This window comes from Lipotes vexillifer, unplaced genomic scaffold (assembly GCF_000442215.2).
Source record: "Lipotes vexillifer unplaced genomic scaffold, Lipotes_vexillifer_v1.1 scaffold459, whole genome shotgun sequence".
Classification (NCBI taxonomy): domain Eukaryota; kingdom Metazoa; phylum Chordata; class Mammalia; order Artiodactyla; family Lipotidae; genus Lipotes; species Lipotes vexillifer.
This window is the reverse complement of record NW_006769874.1, coordinates 3490065-3509104: the sequence shown is the minus strand read 5'-3', so window position 1 is coordinate 3509104 and position 19040 is coordinate 3490065. Positions and strand designations below refer to the sequence as shown.

Genomic DNA, 19040 nt, shown 5'->3' with positions numbered 1-19040 from the left:
CGGGCGCCGGCTACTCACTGGAAGGCTACGGCGCTTGCCTCTAGGACCAATGACCGGCGTAAGACCAAGCGGCCGGAGGCAGCGCCGCGAAGCCGGAAGTGGCGCCATTTCCGGTAGGGGCCGCCATCTCGCCGTGAGACAGCAGGATCGGAGCAGCGGGATGTTGTCCTCGGTAGCAGCGTACTCGGACCCGGGCAGAGACCCGGCCATGGAGCCTCACAGCGCCGCGGGCCCTTTGCAGCTGCGCTTTTCGCCCTACGCTTTCAACGGAGGGTAAAGCCCGGAGAGCCGCCGCTTCCTCCTTCTCCCCCCATGTCCCTGCCTAAGGCTGTCGGTATGGCTACCCGGCTTTGCCCCGCCAGCCGCACGCCTCCCTCTCCGTGGTTGCTCGGTTCGATCTTGTTCCTCAGGGCTTCACCTTACAGGCCGGTCACTGGGTCTCGATGTGGACGGGCAGGTTTGCGTGGACAGGAGGTAGAAATTGATATCTGGGCTCTGCTCTGGAAGAGCTTTAAAAATGGACCTAACCTTTCCTTACTATCTGAACGTGTTTCTCGCGCCAGCAGGCAAGGGGCAGGTTGAGCATCTGGGATGAAGAGTGAGGATTGATTGGTCGTGTCGTTAGATGTAGTTGTGTCTGTAGCTAAATGTAACTACTTTATCATTTTCTGTTATTTTAAATAGCGGGTAGGGTTAGTCGGCCAGACTTAGTTTCATACATAAGTGTTTATTTTTAAGGGTTAGCGTTAAGGAAAAACTCACAAGGGGGACCTTTGAATTTGTATTCTTGCATTCAAGTTGTCTTTTTTTTTTTAAGTTACCATCTTTATCTTAAATAATACTTTTCCTTGATAGTACACTAAAAGAATCAGGGTTGTGGAAAAACACTCTGTTTAGGACTCCTAACAATGAAGAGCTGTATATTTAAGCACTGATTATAGTTTACCGACCAAATTTTGTACTTTAAAATATCCCCACCCAATTGGAACAAACAGATGGTCTTTTAAGGCAACCAGGTTAATAATTAATCAGGTCCTTATGGATTTGAAATTTTAATGCAGATTTTCGCGGTATGTTGCAAACAGGGTGGAAGGCTATGATTTTAGCCTTGTTTCTGCCACTAAAGAGCATTGTGGTCTTTGGGTACCCCTCAACTTCTTGAACCCAGATTTACTTATCTTTCTTAGCTACTCATTTTGGCGAGGGGAGAATCAAAAGAGAAGCATTTTGTAAATTGAAAGCAGTTATCTTTTTTAATCCTCATGATGACTGTTAGATGTTATATGCCTCCATTTTACAAATGAGCCTGGGCCCTTAGAAGTTAAATTTTTTTAGTCACAGAGGTGGTGTGCAGTTGAGCCGCAGGATTCGAATCCATAGCTGTGTTGCCATGGAGTTTATGTATGCTTTTATTATTGCACTTCTAAATATTTCCTGTGACAACTAATGAAGTAATTATACCACAAAATATGTTAATAGACCCATTTCATGAGGCAGTTGCAGATTCTATATGACTTATAAGGTATTCAGTGTTCATTACTCACTTTTTAACCTTTGTAATCCAGTTACTGCCCTAAAGTTAGTTGCTATGGCTTTCTCATTATTGAATTACCTTTTCTCAGTCTTCTTTCTTTTTCTTTAGTATTTACTCCTGCTGGCTCTTGGGCAGCCTTTGCTTCTACAAAATAAGACTTAGTCCTATGTCTTTTTCTATTCTGACTAAATGTGGTTAAACCCCAATTGATTAGCCTTCACATTTGTCACTGAGTACTCTCACGTGTTTCATTTATGGGAAGATATTCCCAGATCTGTTTCTCCAGTTCTACCTTTCATGAGCCCCTCGATTCTGGCTTCTTAAATTCAACTTTCCACCTATGTTCTCGGCCCTCACCACTTAAGATATTAAAGATATTAAGATATTAAAACAAACTTAAGATATTAAAACAAAAAGCAAGGCTTCCCTGGTGGCGCAGTGGTTGAGGGTCCGCCTGCCGATGCAGGGGGCGCGGGTTCGTGCCCCGGTGCAGGAGGATCCCACGTGCCACGGAGCGGCTGGGCCCATGAGCCATGGCCGCTGGGCCTGCGCGTCCGGAGCCTGTGCTCCGCAACGGGAGAGGCCACGGCAGTGAGAGGCCCGCGTACCGCCAAAAAAAAAAAAAAAAAAAAGCCAACTAATTATTCCTCTCAATCACTTCTCATTTACACTGCTTATGATTAGGCCATCATGCTGCTTGTCACAGTTTAAAATCTTGGATGTCAAAATTGGCTCTTCCAGCTTCTAACACATTTGGTAGTTACAAAAACCTATACAGTTCGTGTGTTTATGTTTTTTGCATTTACCTGTTTATTCCTGTTCACGTTGCTGCCTTCCTACTGCATTAGTCTTATTGAAAGAGTTTCCATCTTAGTTTCACGTATAGTGTTATTGTCACAGTAGTCTTCTTAAAACTCCACTTTGCAAAAGGAACTTTTCTCATCCTGCGCGTATAACCTTTGCTTCCTCACAAAAATTCCTAGATTTGTGCTTTTCCATGTGAGATTTTCTGCTGTTGGATCTGTCCATCACATAAGCCTTATGCCACTCCACTTGTATACACAAAAAGGGACACCTGAATAAGTTGTTTGAATGTTTTATTTGAATTATACCAGTTTTCCTTTATTCAGTGTTCATGTTATGTGCAATACCATCCTTTTCTACTTCAGAGTTTTAGTGCCATCCCACCTCGGTAAGAATAATGGCCTAAGTTTTCTGAGCGCTTATGTTCTGTGAGGCACAGTGCAGGTGTTTTATGTGGGTCATGCCGTCTAATTTTCACAGCCACCCTTTAACACAGCAGCTGCTGGTATCATCAACTTGAACTTGGATGATCTGTCCAAGGTCACAGAGCTGTTAAGTGGCAGGGACAGGTTTCGGGTAACTCCAGAGCCCAGGTTCTCAGTGATCATACTCTGCTGCCTCATGCTTACGCCACAAAGATCATAGCTAACACTTTACTGGAGGACCAGTTATGTGTCAGGCACTGGTATGAGAGGTTAACAATTATTAACTCATTTAATCCTCTAACACCCAAATAAGGGAGCTACTGTTATGATCTCTGATATGCATATGAGGACATTGAGGCCTTGAGAAGTTAAGCAACTTACCCACCATCTCATTACCTGCTAAGCAGGAGAGCCAGACTTAGAACCCAGACGGTCTGCTTTTAGGGCTCATGCTCTAGACCTCCACTAAACTGCTAGCATGAGCCACACAGCCACAAAGGGAAAAGTTTGTTCTTTGTTGGTCCATTTTCCAACAGATATTTGGGTGTCTTCCTGAGTGCAAGACATAATATAAAGACTTGGATATAAAGAAATGAAAAACATTAAGCCTTTGGACTTCCCTGGAGGTCCAGTGGTTAAGACTGTGCACTTCCAATGCAGGGGGCAGGGGTTCCATCCCTGGTGAGGGAACTAAGATCCCACATGCCACTTGGCGTGGCCCAAAAATAAAAAATACAAAAATAATTTTACGGGGGTGGGCGGTGGGGGTGTGATGAATTGGGAGATTGGGATTGACATGTATACACTGATGTGTATAAAATCGTTGACTAATAAGAACCTGCTGTATAAATAAATTTAAAAAATAAAAAGTGGGATAGGTTCTTAAAATGAGCAAATATATGTATATATTTATACATACGTGCTTATGACTTTTATGTGCAAGAGAATATAAATTTTTAAAAAACAAAAAAATAAATTTTAAAAAAGAAAAGAAAACCACTAATCCTCTCTTCTCTGAGCTCAGATAGCTGGTGTTGTAGTGCCACTATCTACACCTAACTGCCCTCCCACCCCCTGGCGGGCAGAGCCATGGCCTTGGCTGTTTTATAGTATCGGTAGATGTTAATTTTTTGATGATGGTGATAATTTAGTGATTTGTTTCTGTTACCTTCTGCTGAGGAACCTTTGCTCTGATTCAGGCTTGTGTTTTACGAAGTTAATATTTTTTTCTCAGATGACCTGTAGCCACAGGGATCCTTTCCCCTGGTCTTTCCTCTTCCATCTGAATCCTGCACTTGCTTACATCTAGTATATTTTATCCCAATATGTGCTGTGGAGCATTCTCATTTTGGGAAAGGTGTTATTACCATCCAGAAGAATTCGTTAATTTTCTCTTTTGTCTTTCTTTTCCCCTCAGTACTGTATTGGCAATTGCTGGAGAAGATTTTTCAGTTGTTGCTTCTGACACCCGATTGAGTGAGGGGTTTTCAATTCACACACGGGACAGCCCCAAATGTTACAAATTGTAAGTAAATATTTCTAAGGACATATTCTCAGCATCTTGTGATGATTAATACTGCAGGAGATTCAACTTCTAAATGACTTGTTTCATGAATTTTTAAATTGCCTGTTTGGAGCTTAGCTTGCATTTTTGTTAGGAAATTGTTTTCTGATAATTCAGAATGTAGTCTTCATGATATATGCCATATTTAGGTACCAACAGTGTTTTTGGTAACTTAAATATTTTTTACCTCAACATCTTATGAAAAATTTCAAATATATGACAAAGGTAGGATAATTTTGTAGTGAACACTCATACTATCACCTAGATCTTATAGGTATTTTATTATTATTACTTTATCATACATACTTTCATCCTTCTATGCATCCATTAATACGTTGAATTTTTTTTAATCTGCACCTTAAAAAAGAAAATAACCTGAAACATTCAGTTTAACCATATCGTAAGCAGTCATATCCATGGTTCACAGTTTTAATGGGGTGCTTATATTTTTTCTAAAACATAAGAAAATAAAGTCATGTGTACAGGGGAAGAAAGTCTGCATAATTACCTAAATGCATCTTGCATGTTAGCAGTGGTTTGTATTTAACATTTTTAGACACAGTTAAAAGTGGTGGTTATGCCTACGTTAGTCCACAAGATGGTCTTAACCTTGAATTGTAGCAGGAGTGGGCTGATGCGGTTCGGGTCCTTTGGGTGGGCCTTGCGGTGCTGCAGGGCATGAGCGAGCCCACATCTTAGCCTAAAGAACAGTAAACTTGTCTTCATCTTCCCGGCTCCATTTCTGTCCACTTCTGTCTTTTGATGCCCCTTTCTCTTCTCTGATTTGTACTGTACCCATGCTATAATTTTTTCTTCTAAGTTGTAACTTATAATTTGAAAGTAGTAACGTCATAAATAAAATTTAAATACGTAATTTTATATATATTATCCTTGTGCAAGATTCTGCTCATCTTTATAATGTTCTGTTTTAGTTTGTGTGCTGCCTAAGTGAATGCCCATTTTTTTTTAATGAAATTCTTCAGGCATATAGAGACAGAACATTAATGTGTTCCTGTCACGCATGTTTTGCACTAGACCATACATGCAGTTGACTTGCCTGCGTGCCTCTGATCTCATGCCCTTTGGGGCTGACCTAGAGCCAAGTCTGCCTCTTCCCCACCTGTTTGAGACTTACATTTCCTCTTTATTCTTTGCATAAAAACGCCTCTTCATTTATGTACCTGGATATTTGGCAAAAGCATTTTGAAGCTCAGATTTTGTCCTACCCTCTTGGTACTGTCAACTCTTCTTAGTAGTATAGGCAGTGAAGCCTTATGGTATACTGGGGGTCTTAGGCTCAGTGCAGTGAGGTTAGGTATAGGGGTGGATCAGGAAATGCTGGTGGTGCCCCTGGAGGTGCCAGTGGTCTCCCCAGCTGGACACGTATGTTTTGTATGAGTCATTCTTATACTTCTGGAAGGAAGGGTATCATGTGGCCTCTGCTGATTATCTCTTGATGAGATTGGTTTGTGTTTCCTTATACATGTCAAGACTTGGGAATTAATTTTTGAGACCTAGATGTACCAAAATTTTATCAATTTCCCTCTGGTGGGCATTTGGGTTGTTTTTGTTTGTTTTGTTTTGGAGAGCCATTAAAATAATACGTATACTTACACACAAGTGAACCTAGAGTATATCTTTGCAAACTTGCATAAGTATATTGACTGGATGAATTTCTAGTAGTGGAATTATTGAGTGAAAATGGTGTGCGTTTAAATTTCTACTAGATACTGTCAGACGAGCCTCTTCTGAACTTGCGTCAGTGTATACTCTTTGCCGGTATCTGAGAGCACATACATTTCCCACAGCGTCACCAGCATTAGGCATTGTTAGTCGAATAGGTTGGAATCATCTCTTATTTAGATTGGAATTTCTGATTGGCATGGAGGTTCTTTTATATGTTTATGGTGACTTGTGTCTCTTTTTATGTGACTTTCATATAAGTTACCCATCTTTCCATTGTGTTTTTTTTTAATTGAGGTATAATTGACATATAATAGTTTCAGGTATACAACATAATGATTCTGTATTTGTATATATTGCAAAATGATCACAATTAGTCTGGTTAATATCTGTTACCACACATAGTTATGACATTTGTTTCCTTGTGGTGAGAACTTCTAAGATCTACTCTCTTAGCAACTTTTAAATATGCAACACAGGCTTATTAACTGTAGTCACCATGCTGTGTGTTACATCCCCATGAGCCATTGTGCTGTTAATGCTTTTCATATTTTTAGGAACCCTTTGTAGAATAAGGAAATTAAAATTAGACTTTGGTTGTATGTACTACAAATATATTTCCTTAGTTCTTTTTTTTTTTTCTTTTTGGCTACACCCAGTGGCTTATGGGATCTCAGTTCCCCGACCAGGGATTGAACCTGGGCAACAACGCTCTCGGTTCTTTTTTAAAACTTGTTCATTGTATTTTTATAGAAGTTTTAATTTTTTACATAATAAAATTTATAAAGCTTTTCTGTGTGGACATTGGGTTGTATCATACGTAAATTGGCTTGAGTTGTGAGCTAAACTGGCTGCTCACAACTCAACCTAAGGTTGTAAAAAAATTCAGTCATATTTTCCTTAGTCCATTCATAGTTTAATTTATTCTTTTGAGTGAGATGATGGGATACAGGACCTCCCAAACCCCCCCGCCTCCCCCCAAAAAGAGCTAACTAAATAGTTGTCCCATTACCATTTGGTGAATAATGGGAATGGGAGTTTTCAATTTAAAATTACCCAAGACATGTTTTCCTCTACTGTCAAACCAACTCAGTTTCCTGAAATGTGGTTTTTTTTACAGAACAGACAAAACAGTCATTGGATGTAGCGGTTTTCATGGAGACTGTCTTACCCTGACAAAGATTATTGAAGCAAGACTAAAGGTAGATGCCTTTGTATATGTCTGTACTATTGAAAGCTAATAACAGTCCTTTAGGTTCTTTTAAGCATATACATCATGACTTGCTCAGAATAGCTGCAGAAGAGCTAGTCTAGCAGGTGAAACGAACCTCTCCTGGAAATGAAATGATAGTGTTAATGCAGCATCATCAAAGTAGCACAGTGTGAGACTACAGCAAGCTCCTTTTGTTAAAATATATGTACAGTGTAAAGTAAAGGATTATCTACCTTTTTTGAGGCAGACTGGGAGGGGTTTCTTCTGAAGACACTCTTCCCTCAGAAATGAAACAAATCAATTTCTGCAGTGGAGGCAAGCTTTTAGACCGAAGCTTGGTCTGGAGCACCACCAGCTGACATGCTCTCTTTATAGCACTGCACTGTTAGCAGGAGCAGGAGAAGGAGGAACAAACCAGCTGTTTGGACCAGAGGCACAACCTGCGCCGTTGTCACCTGCCCCTCAACAGGCTTTAGTTGATAGCTAGCTGAGGAAGGAGATTTGACACAAGGTGGATGAGGGTGGAAGAGGCGAAAAGGGTGGTATTCGGAAGAAGTAAGAGAACGAGACAGACTAACCTGTTTTACAGTTTTTAAAGGGCTGACATTGCCTGCATGTCTTTTGTGGGAGCTGGGGAGGCATAAAGAACAAAGGAATGCTGACTTGATGAAAGCAGAGGCCCGTCTGGATTTTGATCATCGCCTGTGTGTATTAGCAGTGTTTGCTGCAAGTAGTTTCAGGGAGAATAGGATAGGTGTAATTTGGACTGTACTGAAATGGATTTTATCTGTAATAATAACCAGTAACTACTCTCTTCTTAGTTGATAACAGTATAGGGTTGGAGTAGGATTCTCAATCACCATATGTCAATATTCAGAAATGTAGCTCTGCTTCTTAATCAGTTATAGCCTGCTGACATTTTTTAAACTGCTGATATTTACAGTGTCAATATTATGTGCTGTTAATTTTCTTATTTAATTTTGTAGGCTACGTGTCATAATTTTTAATTTAGTAGTTGGTTAAGTCCAGCTGGTACATGAAAAAGTGAGCCGGGTTGGTCGCGTTCTGTTTTGCCTATTTGTGAATAACCCTTAAGATTATGAGTGATGTCACTGGAGTATGTAATGAATTTGTTTAACTGATACTTGCTTTTTGAATGTGTAGAAATGATTTCATTTACTCTTTATCAATTGTTAACATTTATTTAAAACCTATTTATATTGAAAGCTTTAGTGACATATTTATTGATGTATTTGTATGATTCCTAATGCATATTTTATAAATGGCATTTAGAGGACAAAAATAAACATGACATGGAGAGTAGTGTTTTGTTAATAAAATAAAACAGGCAACAGTGAGTTCAACTCAATGTACAGTCCTTGATATTTTTCTTTCATATATTATTGTGTCAATGGTGAGGTGAATAAATGTTGGTGCTCGGTTTTGAAATGAAATGAAATGAAGAATTTTCTTTATAACCATGGAAAAAATGTTACTGTGCACTGATTTATCCAAGTAGCTCATTTCTCATCTTTCTTCAGTATTTGTCATTGTTTGATTTTATAGTAGTTCTTAGGTTTCTCTTTAGAGATGTTTGCTATGTAGCTGACAAATTGGTGAACTTAAATTTATTTTATTGGGTAATTTGGGATTCCTAAGGATGTAGTAAATCTAAGATTGGCAAAATCACTGTATAAGATGCTGTTTGGGATACTTCTGTTCTCCATGGTAGATGCTCTAAGGGTCAAGACCACTGCACTGTATTCACACACAGTAAGGGCGCTGCCCTCGCACCTCACAGGTACCTACTCTGCAAAGAGATGGACTTACGTCTGAGTCTGATCAGGAGTTAGCATAGCAGATATCTTCAGCTTTATGAGCCATTTGGTTTTTGTGGCAACTGTTCAACTCTGCCCTTGTGCAAAAGCAGACAGACAATATGTAATGAAGGAACAAGACTGTGTTCCAATAAAACTTTATAGAAACAAGTGGTGGGCTGAATTTGGCCCATGGACTTTCCTGACCACTGTCTGTTTGCAGAGTGGAGAGCTGGATTTGGAACATCCTCTCCAGGTCGCCTCATATGCTCTGTTTGTGTATATTTGCTCTTGAGTTAGCAGTGCCTGAGATAAGGATGGCGTGGAAAGTAGTCTTTAAACCAAAGAGCTGAGGGCAAACTTAGCATTCTTTCCTATAGAAGTGTTTGTAGCCCCCCAAAATGATAGGACATAATAAAGTATTATTTTATTTTAGTAGTATTGTGTTGTTTGATCATGAAAGAAACAGGCATCCTTTCCCATTTCACCAAGATAGGCTTTCATTCTTTTCAATTTACTGTTCATTGTTCTAGTCTTTAATATATTCTGCCTCTACATGCCTGTTATTTTTGTTAATAATTGCAGATGTACAAACATTCCAATAATAAGGCCATGACGACAGGGGCGATTGCTGCAATGCTGTCTACAATCCTGTATTCTAGGCGCTTTTTTCCCTACTATGTGTACAACATCATCGGGGGACTCGATGAAGAAGGTAGGATGTTTTCTTTCTGGGTGATGAATGGGGTGGCATTTCTTAGATGTGTGTGTTTCCAACCAGAGTTGAAAAGAACCGGATACCCTCTTGCCCAGCAACTTCATTTTCTCATAATTAAAGCAGTGAAGAAACTGAAGCTAGGGCTTCCCTGGTGGCGCAGTGGTTGAGAGTCCGCCTGCCGATGCAGGGGACGCGGGTTCGTGCCCCGGTCCAGGAAGATCCCACGTGCCGTGGAGCAGCTGGGCCCGTGAGCCATGGCCGCTGAGCCTGCGCGTCCGGAGCCTGTGCTCTGCAACGGGAGAGGCCACAACAGTGAGAGGCCCGCGTACCGCCAAAAATAAAAAAGAAAGAAAGAAAGAAACTGAAGCTAAAAGGGAAATAAATGATTATCCAGAGACACACAGCAAGTGGTGTATTAAGTGAATGTTGGGCAGTCAGTTGTTTTACTATTTTCTCAAGATCTTGCATGAATTTGATAGTATATTTAGCATTTTAATCTTACAGAGAGAAACCTGACTTGGAGAAGCTTGACCTAAGTATGATTCTAAGTAAGACAAACATACTTGACTTCAAAAGGTTTTTTTGAAAGTAATGTGTTAAAGAAGTGCATTTCCACCAGTGTTTTTGGATCATTTTTAAAATCCTTCTTGGATTTTCTGTCAGAGTCATGCCAGGAGGGCCAGGGAAAATCAGCATTGTTACTTGACACTTCCATGCTGTTTTTGATCCAAAGCATGGATCATAAAGGGCAGCAGTGTTTTTCACCAGGTCTGATTTGAATTGACTTTTAGTTGCTTCCAGAAATCAAATACAATCTCCCAGGACAGATCTGTGCTGCCTTTTAGAGTAGTCCCGTGTAAAAAGAAGTTACAGAAATGTCTTGGGTATCATTGAAACAAGTCTGTCTTTCTGAGAGGGAAGGTTTCTGGGTAGGATGGAGTCAGGTTCTTCTCATCTCCTCTCTAGTTTTTACTCCTGTCCATTCCTGTTCCGTGGGTTTTTTCTTTGTTCTCCCTTTCTCTCACCTCTGCCCCTGTATGTGACCTCTGGGAGCATTCCGATCATTTTACCTACCATGGTTTATATGTAGACAAATTAGGTTGACACTGTTTTTTCAGGCTTTCAAACTTGTTTGAAAATTAAGAGAAAATATAAAGCACAGATATGGTACATAGAAATTAATTGCACTTAATGTGGGTGATTAAATTCTAGCCACAGGTTAGCTTGCCTTACCCAGCATGCTGGGCACTTCGGGTGCCTTTTTTGACTTCAGTTATGTCTGACTTGAATGTCAGGTTAATAAACTCAGATTTTAGCAATATTAATAATAGCTACCATTGAATTTCAGCAGGCCAGACAATGTCCTTTGAGCCTTTCTGAGCATCAGACTGAGTGGAGAACCCTCGTGTGTGCTGAACGGCAGAGCCAAGGCTTGGGTCTGCTTGACCTCACAGCCCTGTTCTTTGATTTCCATGAGATCACACTCGCTTGTCTTGGTGGTATTCTCAGGCATTTCTAACCTTTGTTTTCCCCCTCTAATCTTGTCTGGTTTGATTTGATTTTTATTCCTTAGAGGAATTTATGTGTGTAGTAAAGCAGTCCTTTGCCGCCTTCTTCTGTTTCCCAGGGCAGCCTTCAGCTCTTTCACCCATGCTTTCCTCTTTCTTGGTTTATTTCCTTGTTTGGTGGTGTGCATCTCTAGAGAAATTTCTGAAGAAAGGAATCAGGAGACCTTTTTGAGTCCTTGTTTTTTGAGTCTTTTCTTTATCCTGGTGTTCTGAAAGGTTACAGCGAGGCTCCTCGCCCAGGGTCTTGCCTCATTTATTATGTTTCCTCTACTTTCCTCCTCCTCTCCCAACCCTGCCTTCTCCACAGCCACCTGGGTTATGATCCATCGTTTCTCATTTTTTCCCCTGCATGTTGTCCACCTGTTTATTTTTTTGTTCTGCTCTGAAGATTTCCTCAACTTCAGTGCCTCATTCTTCACTGAGCTTTCTATTTTTGCCATCATTAATTTCCAAGAGCTTTTTCTTATTTGTTAGCTCCTTTATTTTTATTTTAAGTATCCTGTTACTGCTAGATTTTTTTTTGTACTTCTTTGAAGTTTTCTTGTGTTCTCTACATTTTATCCAACTGCTTTTTTTTTTTTGTTTTTGCGGTACGCCGGCCTCTCCCGTTGCGGAGCACAGGCTCAGCGGCCATGGCTCACGGGCCCAGCTGCTCCACGGCATGTGGGATCTTCCCGGACCGGGGCACGAGCCCATGTCCCCTGCATCCGGCATCAACCACTGCGCCACCAGGGAAGTCCCAATTGCTTCTTTTTAATGCATAATTGGATAAGTTTGGAATATGTATACACCCACTGAGACAATTTATTCCTTTTCTAAAAATTTATTTATTTGTTTGTTTTTATTTTTGGCTGTGTTGGGTCTTTGTTGCACATGGACTTTCTCTAGTTGCGGTGAGCGGGGGCCTGCTCTTTGCGGTGTGCAGGCTTCTCATTGTTGTGGCTTCTCTTGTTGTGGAGCACGGGCTCTAGGCGCGCAGGCTTCAGTAGCAGTAGCACTCGGGCTCAGTAGTTGTGGCTCGCGGGCTCTAGAGCGCAGGCTCAGTAGTTGTGGCGCACGGGCTTAGTTGCTCCTCGGCATGTGGGAAGAGATCTTCCTGGGCCAGGGATTGAACCCCTGTCCCCTTCATTGTCAGGCAGATTTTTAACTACTGTGACACCAGGGAATCCCTCAGATTGCTTTCTTCATCTTGTTTATTTTTGGCTGCTGCCTTCTACATTGGAGGGTTCCTTCAAATTTCTTTTGAATTTTGGCCGTCCATTTGTACTGAAGATTGATAATCAAAATCTGGTCATAAAGGTCTGCACTGAAGGAGCACATCACCTCTCCATTTAACACTTCTGTTTTTGTACCTGCCTTTTACTCTGTCCATGCTTAAGCCTGGTGCCTCCAAGTCCAGAGCCTCTGCTGAAGTTTTGAGACTTATTTATTTATTTATTTATTTTTGGCTGTGTTGGGTCTTCATTGCTGTGCACGGGCTTTCTCTAGTTGCGGCAAGCAGGGGCTACTCTTGGTTGCGGTGCGCGGGCTTCTTATTGCAGTGCAGTGGTTTCTCTTGTTACAGAGCACGGGCTCTAGGCACGCGGGCTTCAGTAGTTGTGTTGCGTGAGATCAGTAGTTGTGGGTCGCGGGCTCTAGAGTGCAGGCTCAGTAGTTGTGGCCCATGGGCTTGAACCCGTGTCCCCTGCATTGGCAGGCGGATTCTTAACCACTGAGCCACCAGGGAAGTCCTTGTTTTGAGATTTTATTTCCTGTCTTTTGTGTTGGTGGAAGTGGGGCTCTGTTCCTATGGAGACCCTCAGGACACTGGGTCAACAGCTGACTTCAGCACACAGTCGACAGCTATCTACTTTGACCTCTGTGCCCTTATCTCTCCAGTTGCAATCATGCCCTCTTTTAAAAAATTTTCCCCAAGTTAATGAGGGCTTTAGTTTTTCTGTAATGAAAACAATAATGCTTATAGAAGTCAAATAGTACTGGAAGATACAGAGATAAAAGTAGTAATCCCCCAAAGCCTGTCCCTAGAGATAATTACTATTCAACTTCTAGAGAACATGCTTTTAGACATCTTGGTGTGCATACGTGCTTGTATACTACATAAGTAGGATGTAGTTTCTGTGTTTTTCTGGGACTGTCCAGTGGATGTATTATCACAGGTAGCTTTATGCTGGTGGATAAAGGCGCGCATCCTGATTCCAGGCTGACATACGGGGTAGGGCGGCACCATAGTTTCCCCACCAGTCCTCTGAGGGTTATTTAGGTTGTTTCCAGTTTTCTTAATATAAACAATATGACAACTTCTGTACATACAATTTTGTGTATTTCTCCGACCCAGCTTATCTCCCTGGAAAAAATTCCTAGAAGTCGAGCTTCTGGGTCAGAGAATATCTATATGTTTGCCTCCTGCTGACACCATGGGCGTGCCCTTCAGAAACAGTCCTCCTGCACTCCACCAGCAGGGGTGTGAGTACCTTCTTTTGTTTTGGTTTTTTTTGGTTCTGTTTTTGCATCCTAACCAGTGTTAGAATTTTAACACATTCTAGGTCTTTGCCTAGTAAATACTTTGTTGTTTTAATTTACATGTATTTTTTGTTTATAGAGGTTGGGTGTCTTCGTGTTTACTGCCCTTTGCATTTCTTCTTTGGAGACTGACCCATGTGTTAATCTTTGCTTATTCCCTTAGTCTCAGGTCAGTCTTTTTCTTACTGATTTATAAGAACAACTGTGTTAACCCTGTGTAACGTGTGTGGCAGATGCCGTGCACGAGCGTTCTTGGTCTCTGACCTTTAGGGATGTGTCTTGAGCTACACAGAAGCTCCTGACTTTCATACAAATCTGTCAGTCTTTTCTTTATGGTATTGAGTGTCTTAACTTTGTTAGAAATGCTTTCCCCATCAAAGGCTTACCTGTGTTTTTTTCTAGGACTTGTCTGGTTTTATTTTATTTTTTACTTTGAAATCATCGCACTTTTTAAGAATTATTTTGATGAGGAAAATCACTTTATACTTACAGCCAAGATTCATACCTTTTGCACTCATGTTACAGATGTCTCTTGCTTTTTCTAAGGGAGTCTTTGAAGCTGTGGTCTTGGGTATATTCCACTCTTCTGTTTTCCTCAAAGCTGTTGTGTGTGGTTTTCTGAGATTGGTTTACCCTTGGGTAAATCTTTTGAGCCTCATTTTACTTGTGGCCTATTGGCCTCATGAGCGATACAGTTGTTCTTTTGGCTTTATACCTCATAGCGCTTCTTTATGTGTTGAATGAAGTTAGTGGCCTTGCTCGCGCTGACCTTGTTTCTTGTTCTAAGCCTGCCCCCAGCAGAGCACTTCTCCAGGTTCTTTCAGGTGCTGCCTCCTCAGCTGGGTTAGGGTTACGGTCATATCTCCGTAATTCTGCGGTGGGAAGAATACACACAGCTAACGTTGGCAGTTGTCCGTGGTAGTAAGAAGATTGTCCTTCTCTCCATCTCCCAGGGTAACTACTGGAGTGTTTCAGTTATGGCATAATGTGTTTTAAAAATCAGCTGTGTCACTTTTAAGTCATACCTTATAAATGACCCGTGATTTCTCACACTCAGAACACAGTTGTTTTAAAAGGCCTGTTTAAAAATTAGTGACATGTATTCTTTGTAATAAACTCAATACCAGAGCATATAAAGTGATTCCCTTCTTGTCTGTAATCCCACAAAGATGAATAACTACAGTTTACTTATTAATCTTTCCATACGTTTTTGTGTGTATACATAAATGTGTGTACAGTTTACTTAATGCCTTTAAACAAAAATAGGACTATACATAGCACAGAGCTCTTTATTTTACATTGTCCTATGGATGTGTCCCACAGACCTGTCTTGCTCTTCCTAGTCTGCACATTGCTATGTTGACATACCATTTTCTGCTAATGGATTTGGTTGCTTGTAAATTTTTGCTCTGTAAGAGATACAGAAATGATCTTGTACATATTGCTTTGTGTGTTTATGTAAGCATTACTTGTAGGTAAATCTTAATTCTGTAAGTGAAATTATTACTGGGTCATAGGGTACGTACTTTTTATGTAGTTGCGGCGAGCGGGGGCTACTGTTCGTTGCGGTGCACGGACTTCTCATTGCGGTGGCTTCTCTTGTGGCGGAGCACGGGCTCTAGGCGCGTGGGCTTCAGTAATTGTGGCTCGCGGGCTCTAGTACGCAGGCTCAATAGTTGTGGCGCTCAGGCTTAGTTGCTCCGCGGCATGTGGGATCTTCCCGGAGCAGGGATTGAACCCATGTCCCCTGCATTGGCAGGCGGATTTTTAACCATTGCGCCAGAGAATTCAGGGAAGTCCCTGGAATTTCTTCTTAATAAATTGATTTCTTTATGGTGCTGATGCTAAAGAGTGTGCTTACTATTAGTTTAAAAATACACAGTAAGTTTTTCATGCTTCTCACATTTAGCACCAGGAAAATCTTACACTCGTGTCTGTATTGCAACTACACCAGTTAGCTTTTTAGGAATGTTGTGAGGAGTTTGGTGCAGAACTTAGAGCAGGACCTGTGATTGTTAACTAGTGAACCTGTGAGACCACATACATAGTGGGAGCCACGGCGTGGTAATCGGTGATGGTAGCTTGAAGAGAGCATGACGCTCCTGGTGGCAAACGCCTTAGTGGACAGGAGTGGGCAGGTGGGCCTCCGACTGCATTCTGAGGGGAGGGGAGGGGAAGGGCAGGCTGCACTTGTGAAATTTTAGCCAAGTTGATAGTCCATTTTGTATCACATTTTGAGTAGATTTATTTTTACCACGATTTGGGAATGTGGTCAAGATTCATCCTTCTGGAGACTGTTTTCTTCTTTAAGGGAAAGGAGCTGTGTACAGCTTTGATCCGGTGGGTTCCTACCAGAGAGACTCCTTCAAGGCTGGAGGCTCAGCCAGTGCCATGCTGCAGCCCCTGCTTGACAACCAGGTAATCAGACTGCGTCCAGGGGCGGTGGCATTGACGCGAAGTGCCTTCCTCCACGTTCTCTTCACCAGCTTAGGGGAGTGTGGAAATCAGCGCTTTCTTGTAATTCACTGCTGAGCTTGCTGGGCTCATTTGCCCCACCCAGCCTTCTTGTCTCTGTTCTATGGGTTCTCCTGCTGCCCCTCCCTTCTGTGGCTCCAGCTTCTTCCCTGTTCTCACGGCTTTGAAGGCGCTTCTGTCTACAATGGTTGGTCCATGTTTTTGGTTCTCTTGCCATTTTTACCTGAAATCATGAAAATGCATTTCTCCCCCACTCTCACCGTTTCTGTGTCACCTCGTTTTGTATTCTAATTTCCAAGTATATTTTTAATTTGCCCCCTTTTCTGTTACTGCTGGCTACATTCAGGCTTGCATGGCATCTTGCCTGGATCATTGTGTTTATTTCCTAATATCCTTTTTGCCTCCAAGCTTACTTCCCTATTTTATCCTCCTTGCTTGTCTAAAATTTGTCATGTAGTATGTAGTTACCTCTGCTTATCGCTTATCTGCCTCATCTCCTGTCACTCCATATTCCACTCAGATCCTTGAAATGATGTGCCTTCCCATCTCCATCCCTTTGGAGATCCCGCAGCCTCCATCTGGAATGTTACTCCATCCTTGAACTCGTTTATCCTTTAGCACTCCTCTACTTAGATGTATTTTCTGCTGAAGCCTTTCTTTTCTTCTCCCAGGAGATTTAGTTATGACAGCTTGGGGCTCTCCTGGCTCTATTTTCTTCTTAGTTTCAGTAGATTCTGTAACGATAGTTTGCTTACATATGTTCACCCCTCTACTGTGTGCTTCTCAAGAGCAGGGGCTTTGTCTCAGTGGATATTTGTCAGGTGTTAGGTATGTGTAATTCAGCCAGGTCTGGAAATATTTCAGTTGAGGGACATTTGAAGTTTGTGTGATGTATTCATTTTGAACGCTGAGACGTGTGAAAGCTTTGGGGGAGACTGGACTGCCTTTGTATGGTCACATGATGCCTCATCCAAGTTTTCTGTCCCACCAGGTTGGTTTTAAGAACATGCAGAATGTGGAGCATGTCCCACTGTCCTTGGACAGAGCCATGCGGCTCGTGAAAGATGTCTTCATTTCTGCTGCCGAGAGGGACGTGTACACTGGGGATGCACTCAGGATCTGCATCGTGACCAAGGAGGGCATCAGGGAGGAGACTGTGCCTTTGCGGAAGGACTGAGTTCTGTGCCGTTGTCCTTGATTAGTTCAAAACTGGTTAAGTTTGTACCTTGGAACTGTTGGACTCATCTGCTTTATTAAAGAATAAAACCCCAAGCACTTATTTTGTTATGACTTGTTTTCTTCCAGGACAGAACTAGGAAGTAGAATTTCTTTTTCCTTTCGTTCTCTTCATTCTTCCTGTATTTTCCTGTCATCCAGAGCTATTTTTGTACTTTAAGGATACAAAATCTTTTAGCTTTCATCTGTCTGGGAAAGTTCACTGTTTTGATCAGCTTATTGTCTTGTGCTAGGTCAGCCCATCTTATGAAGAGAGTGTTTGGAATTTATTTAGTCCACCCAGCTTGCCTTGAACGGCAGATTACCTTTAAACCACCTCAATTTTATTAAGACATCAATGGATATAAATAGAATATGTTAAGATTGATCATCCCTGGGATTGTTAAACAGTCTGGAATGGCTGTTTTGGAGGAAAATCTTTAAATCAACCAGAATAGAAGAAAATTGTAAAAGCAAATAGCCCTTTAAACGGGCTTTAGCCAGAAATATGGAATAATTTGTATGAACACTTTGGAAATGTTAAAATTGATACCTAAATTTCGATAGGGTTTTTGCTTTAGAGCTAATGTGAAGTGCATTTTGGCTCCATCATATGGGCTGGAGTCAACATTGGATGTTGGGGGAATTTTCTTGATGTCGACCAAGTCGGATTCTGTGCTCCGTAGGGGTGTGATTTGCCTCGCGGCCAGTTTTACTGTTGGCCTCTTCCATGAAGAATGTAAATGATCAAAACCCCATAGAGGATTATACGTATTTTAAAATTTGCTCGAGAAGTGTTTGTTGGATACCCTGTCGCAGGCACCAAGGACGCAGTGGTGGCATCTCATTCGTTTCTCTTACAACATCACAACTGGAAACTAGACTATCCCATTCAAAGTACACATTTGTCGTCTTTATTATACTAGTTATCCAGAGACACAGAATCAGTAGGATACAGACGGAGATTTATTATTGGTAACTGGCTCACATGGTTATGGAGGCTGAGGCGTCCCGTTTCCTGTGGTCTGCCGCCTTGAGACCCAGGAGAGGCGGGGGCATGGGTTCCAGTTCGAGTCTGAAGGCCTGAGACCAGGAGAGCCAGCGGGGTGAGTTCCTGTCCCCGAGGATGAGGGAAGGTGGCAGTCCCAGCTCAACAGGGAGCGAGAACAGTTGGGTGATGCCCACCCAAACGGGAGGGCAACAACCTCCTCACCCAGAAACCCTCACAGACGCCCAGAAATAATATTTAGCCAAATATCTCGGTACCCTGTCATCCAGTCAAGTTGACATTAAATTAACCATTATATAAGCTACAGGTGTATTTTACTTTTCATTTCAAAGGATTTTCTGTTGATTTGGGATTCAGTTTTTCACCGCTTAAATTTATGTATATTGTGCCTAAAATGTTTCTATAAGGTCCTCACCTCCTGAGGTTTCTAGGACCAGTTTTCCCCCACCCTCAGGTGCAAATTATTTTAGCATAATATTCCTCTAGACGGTGAAC

The 19040-nt window shown here is 41.7% G+C and overlaps 1 protein-coding gene across 1 annotated transcript; it reads left to right on the top strand.

Moving 5' to 3' along the window:
* The first annotated feature begins 94 nt into the window (after positions 1 to 94).
* PSMB1 (proteasome 20S subunit beta 1) lies at positions 95 to 17600 on the top strand. The gene is made up of 6 exons (XM_007445928.1): positions 95 to 273; positions 4181 to 4288; positions 7131 to 7212; positions 9626 to 9755; positions 16158 to 16264; positions 17313 to 17600. Exons 1-6 carry the CDS (start codon positions 161 to 163, stop codon positions 17496 to 17498), a joined length of 726 nt encoding a protein of 241 aa, XP_007445990.1. The 5' UTR covers positions 95 to 160; the 3' UTR covers positions 17499 to 17600.
* The last annotated feature ends 1440 nt before the right edge of the window (positions 17601 to 19040 follow it).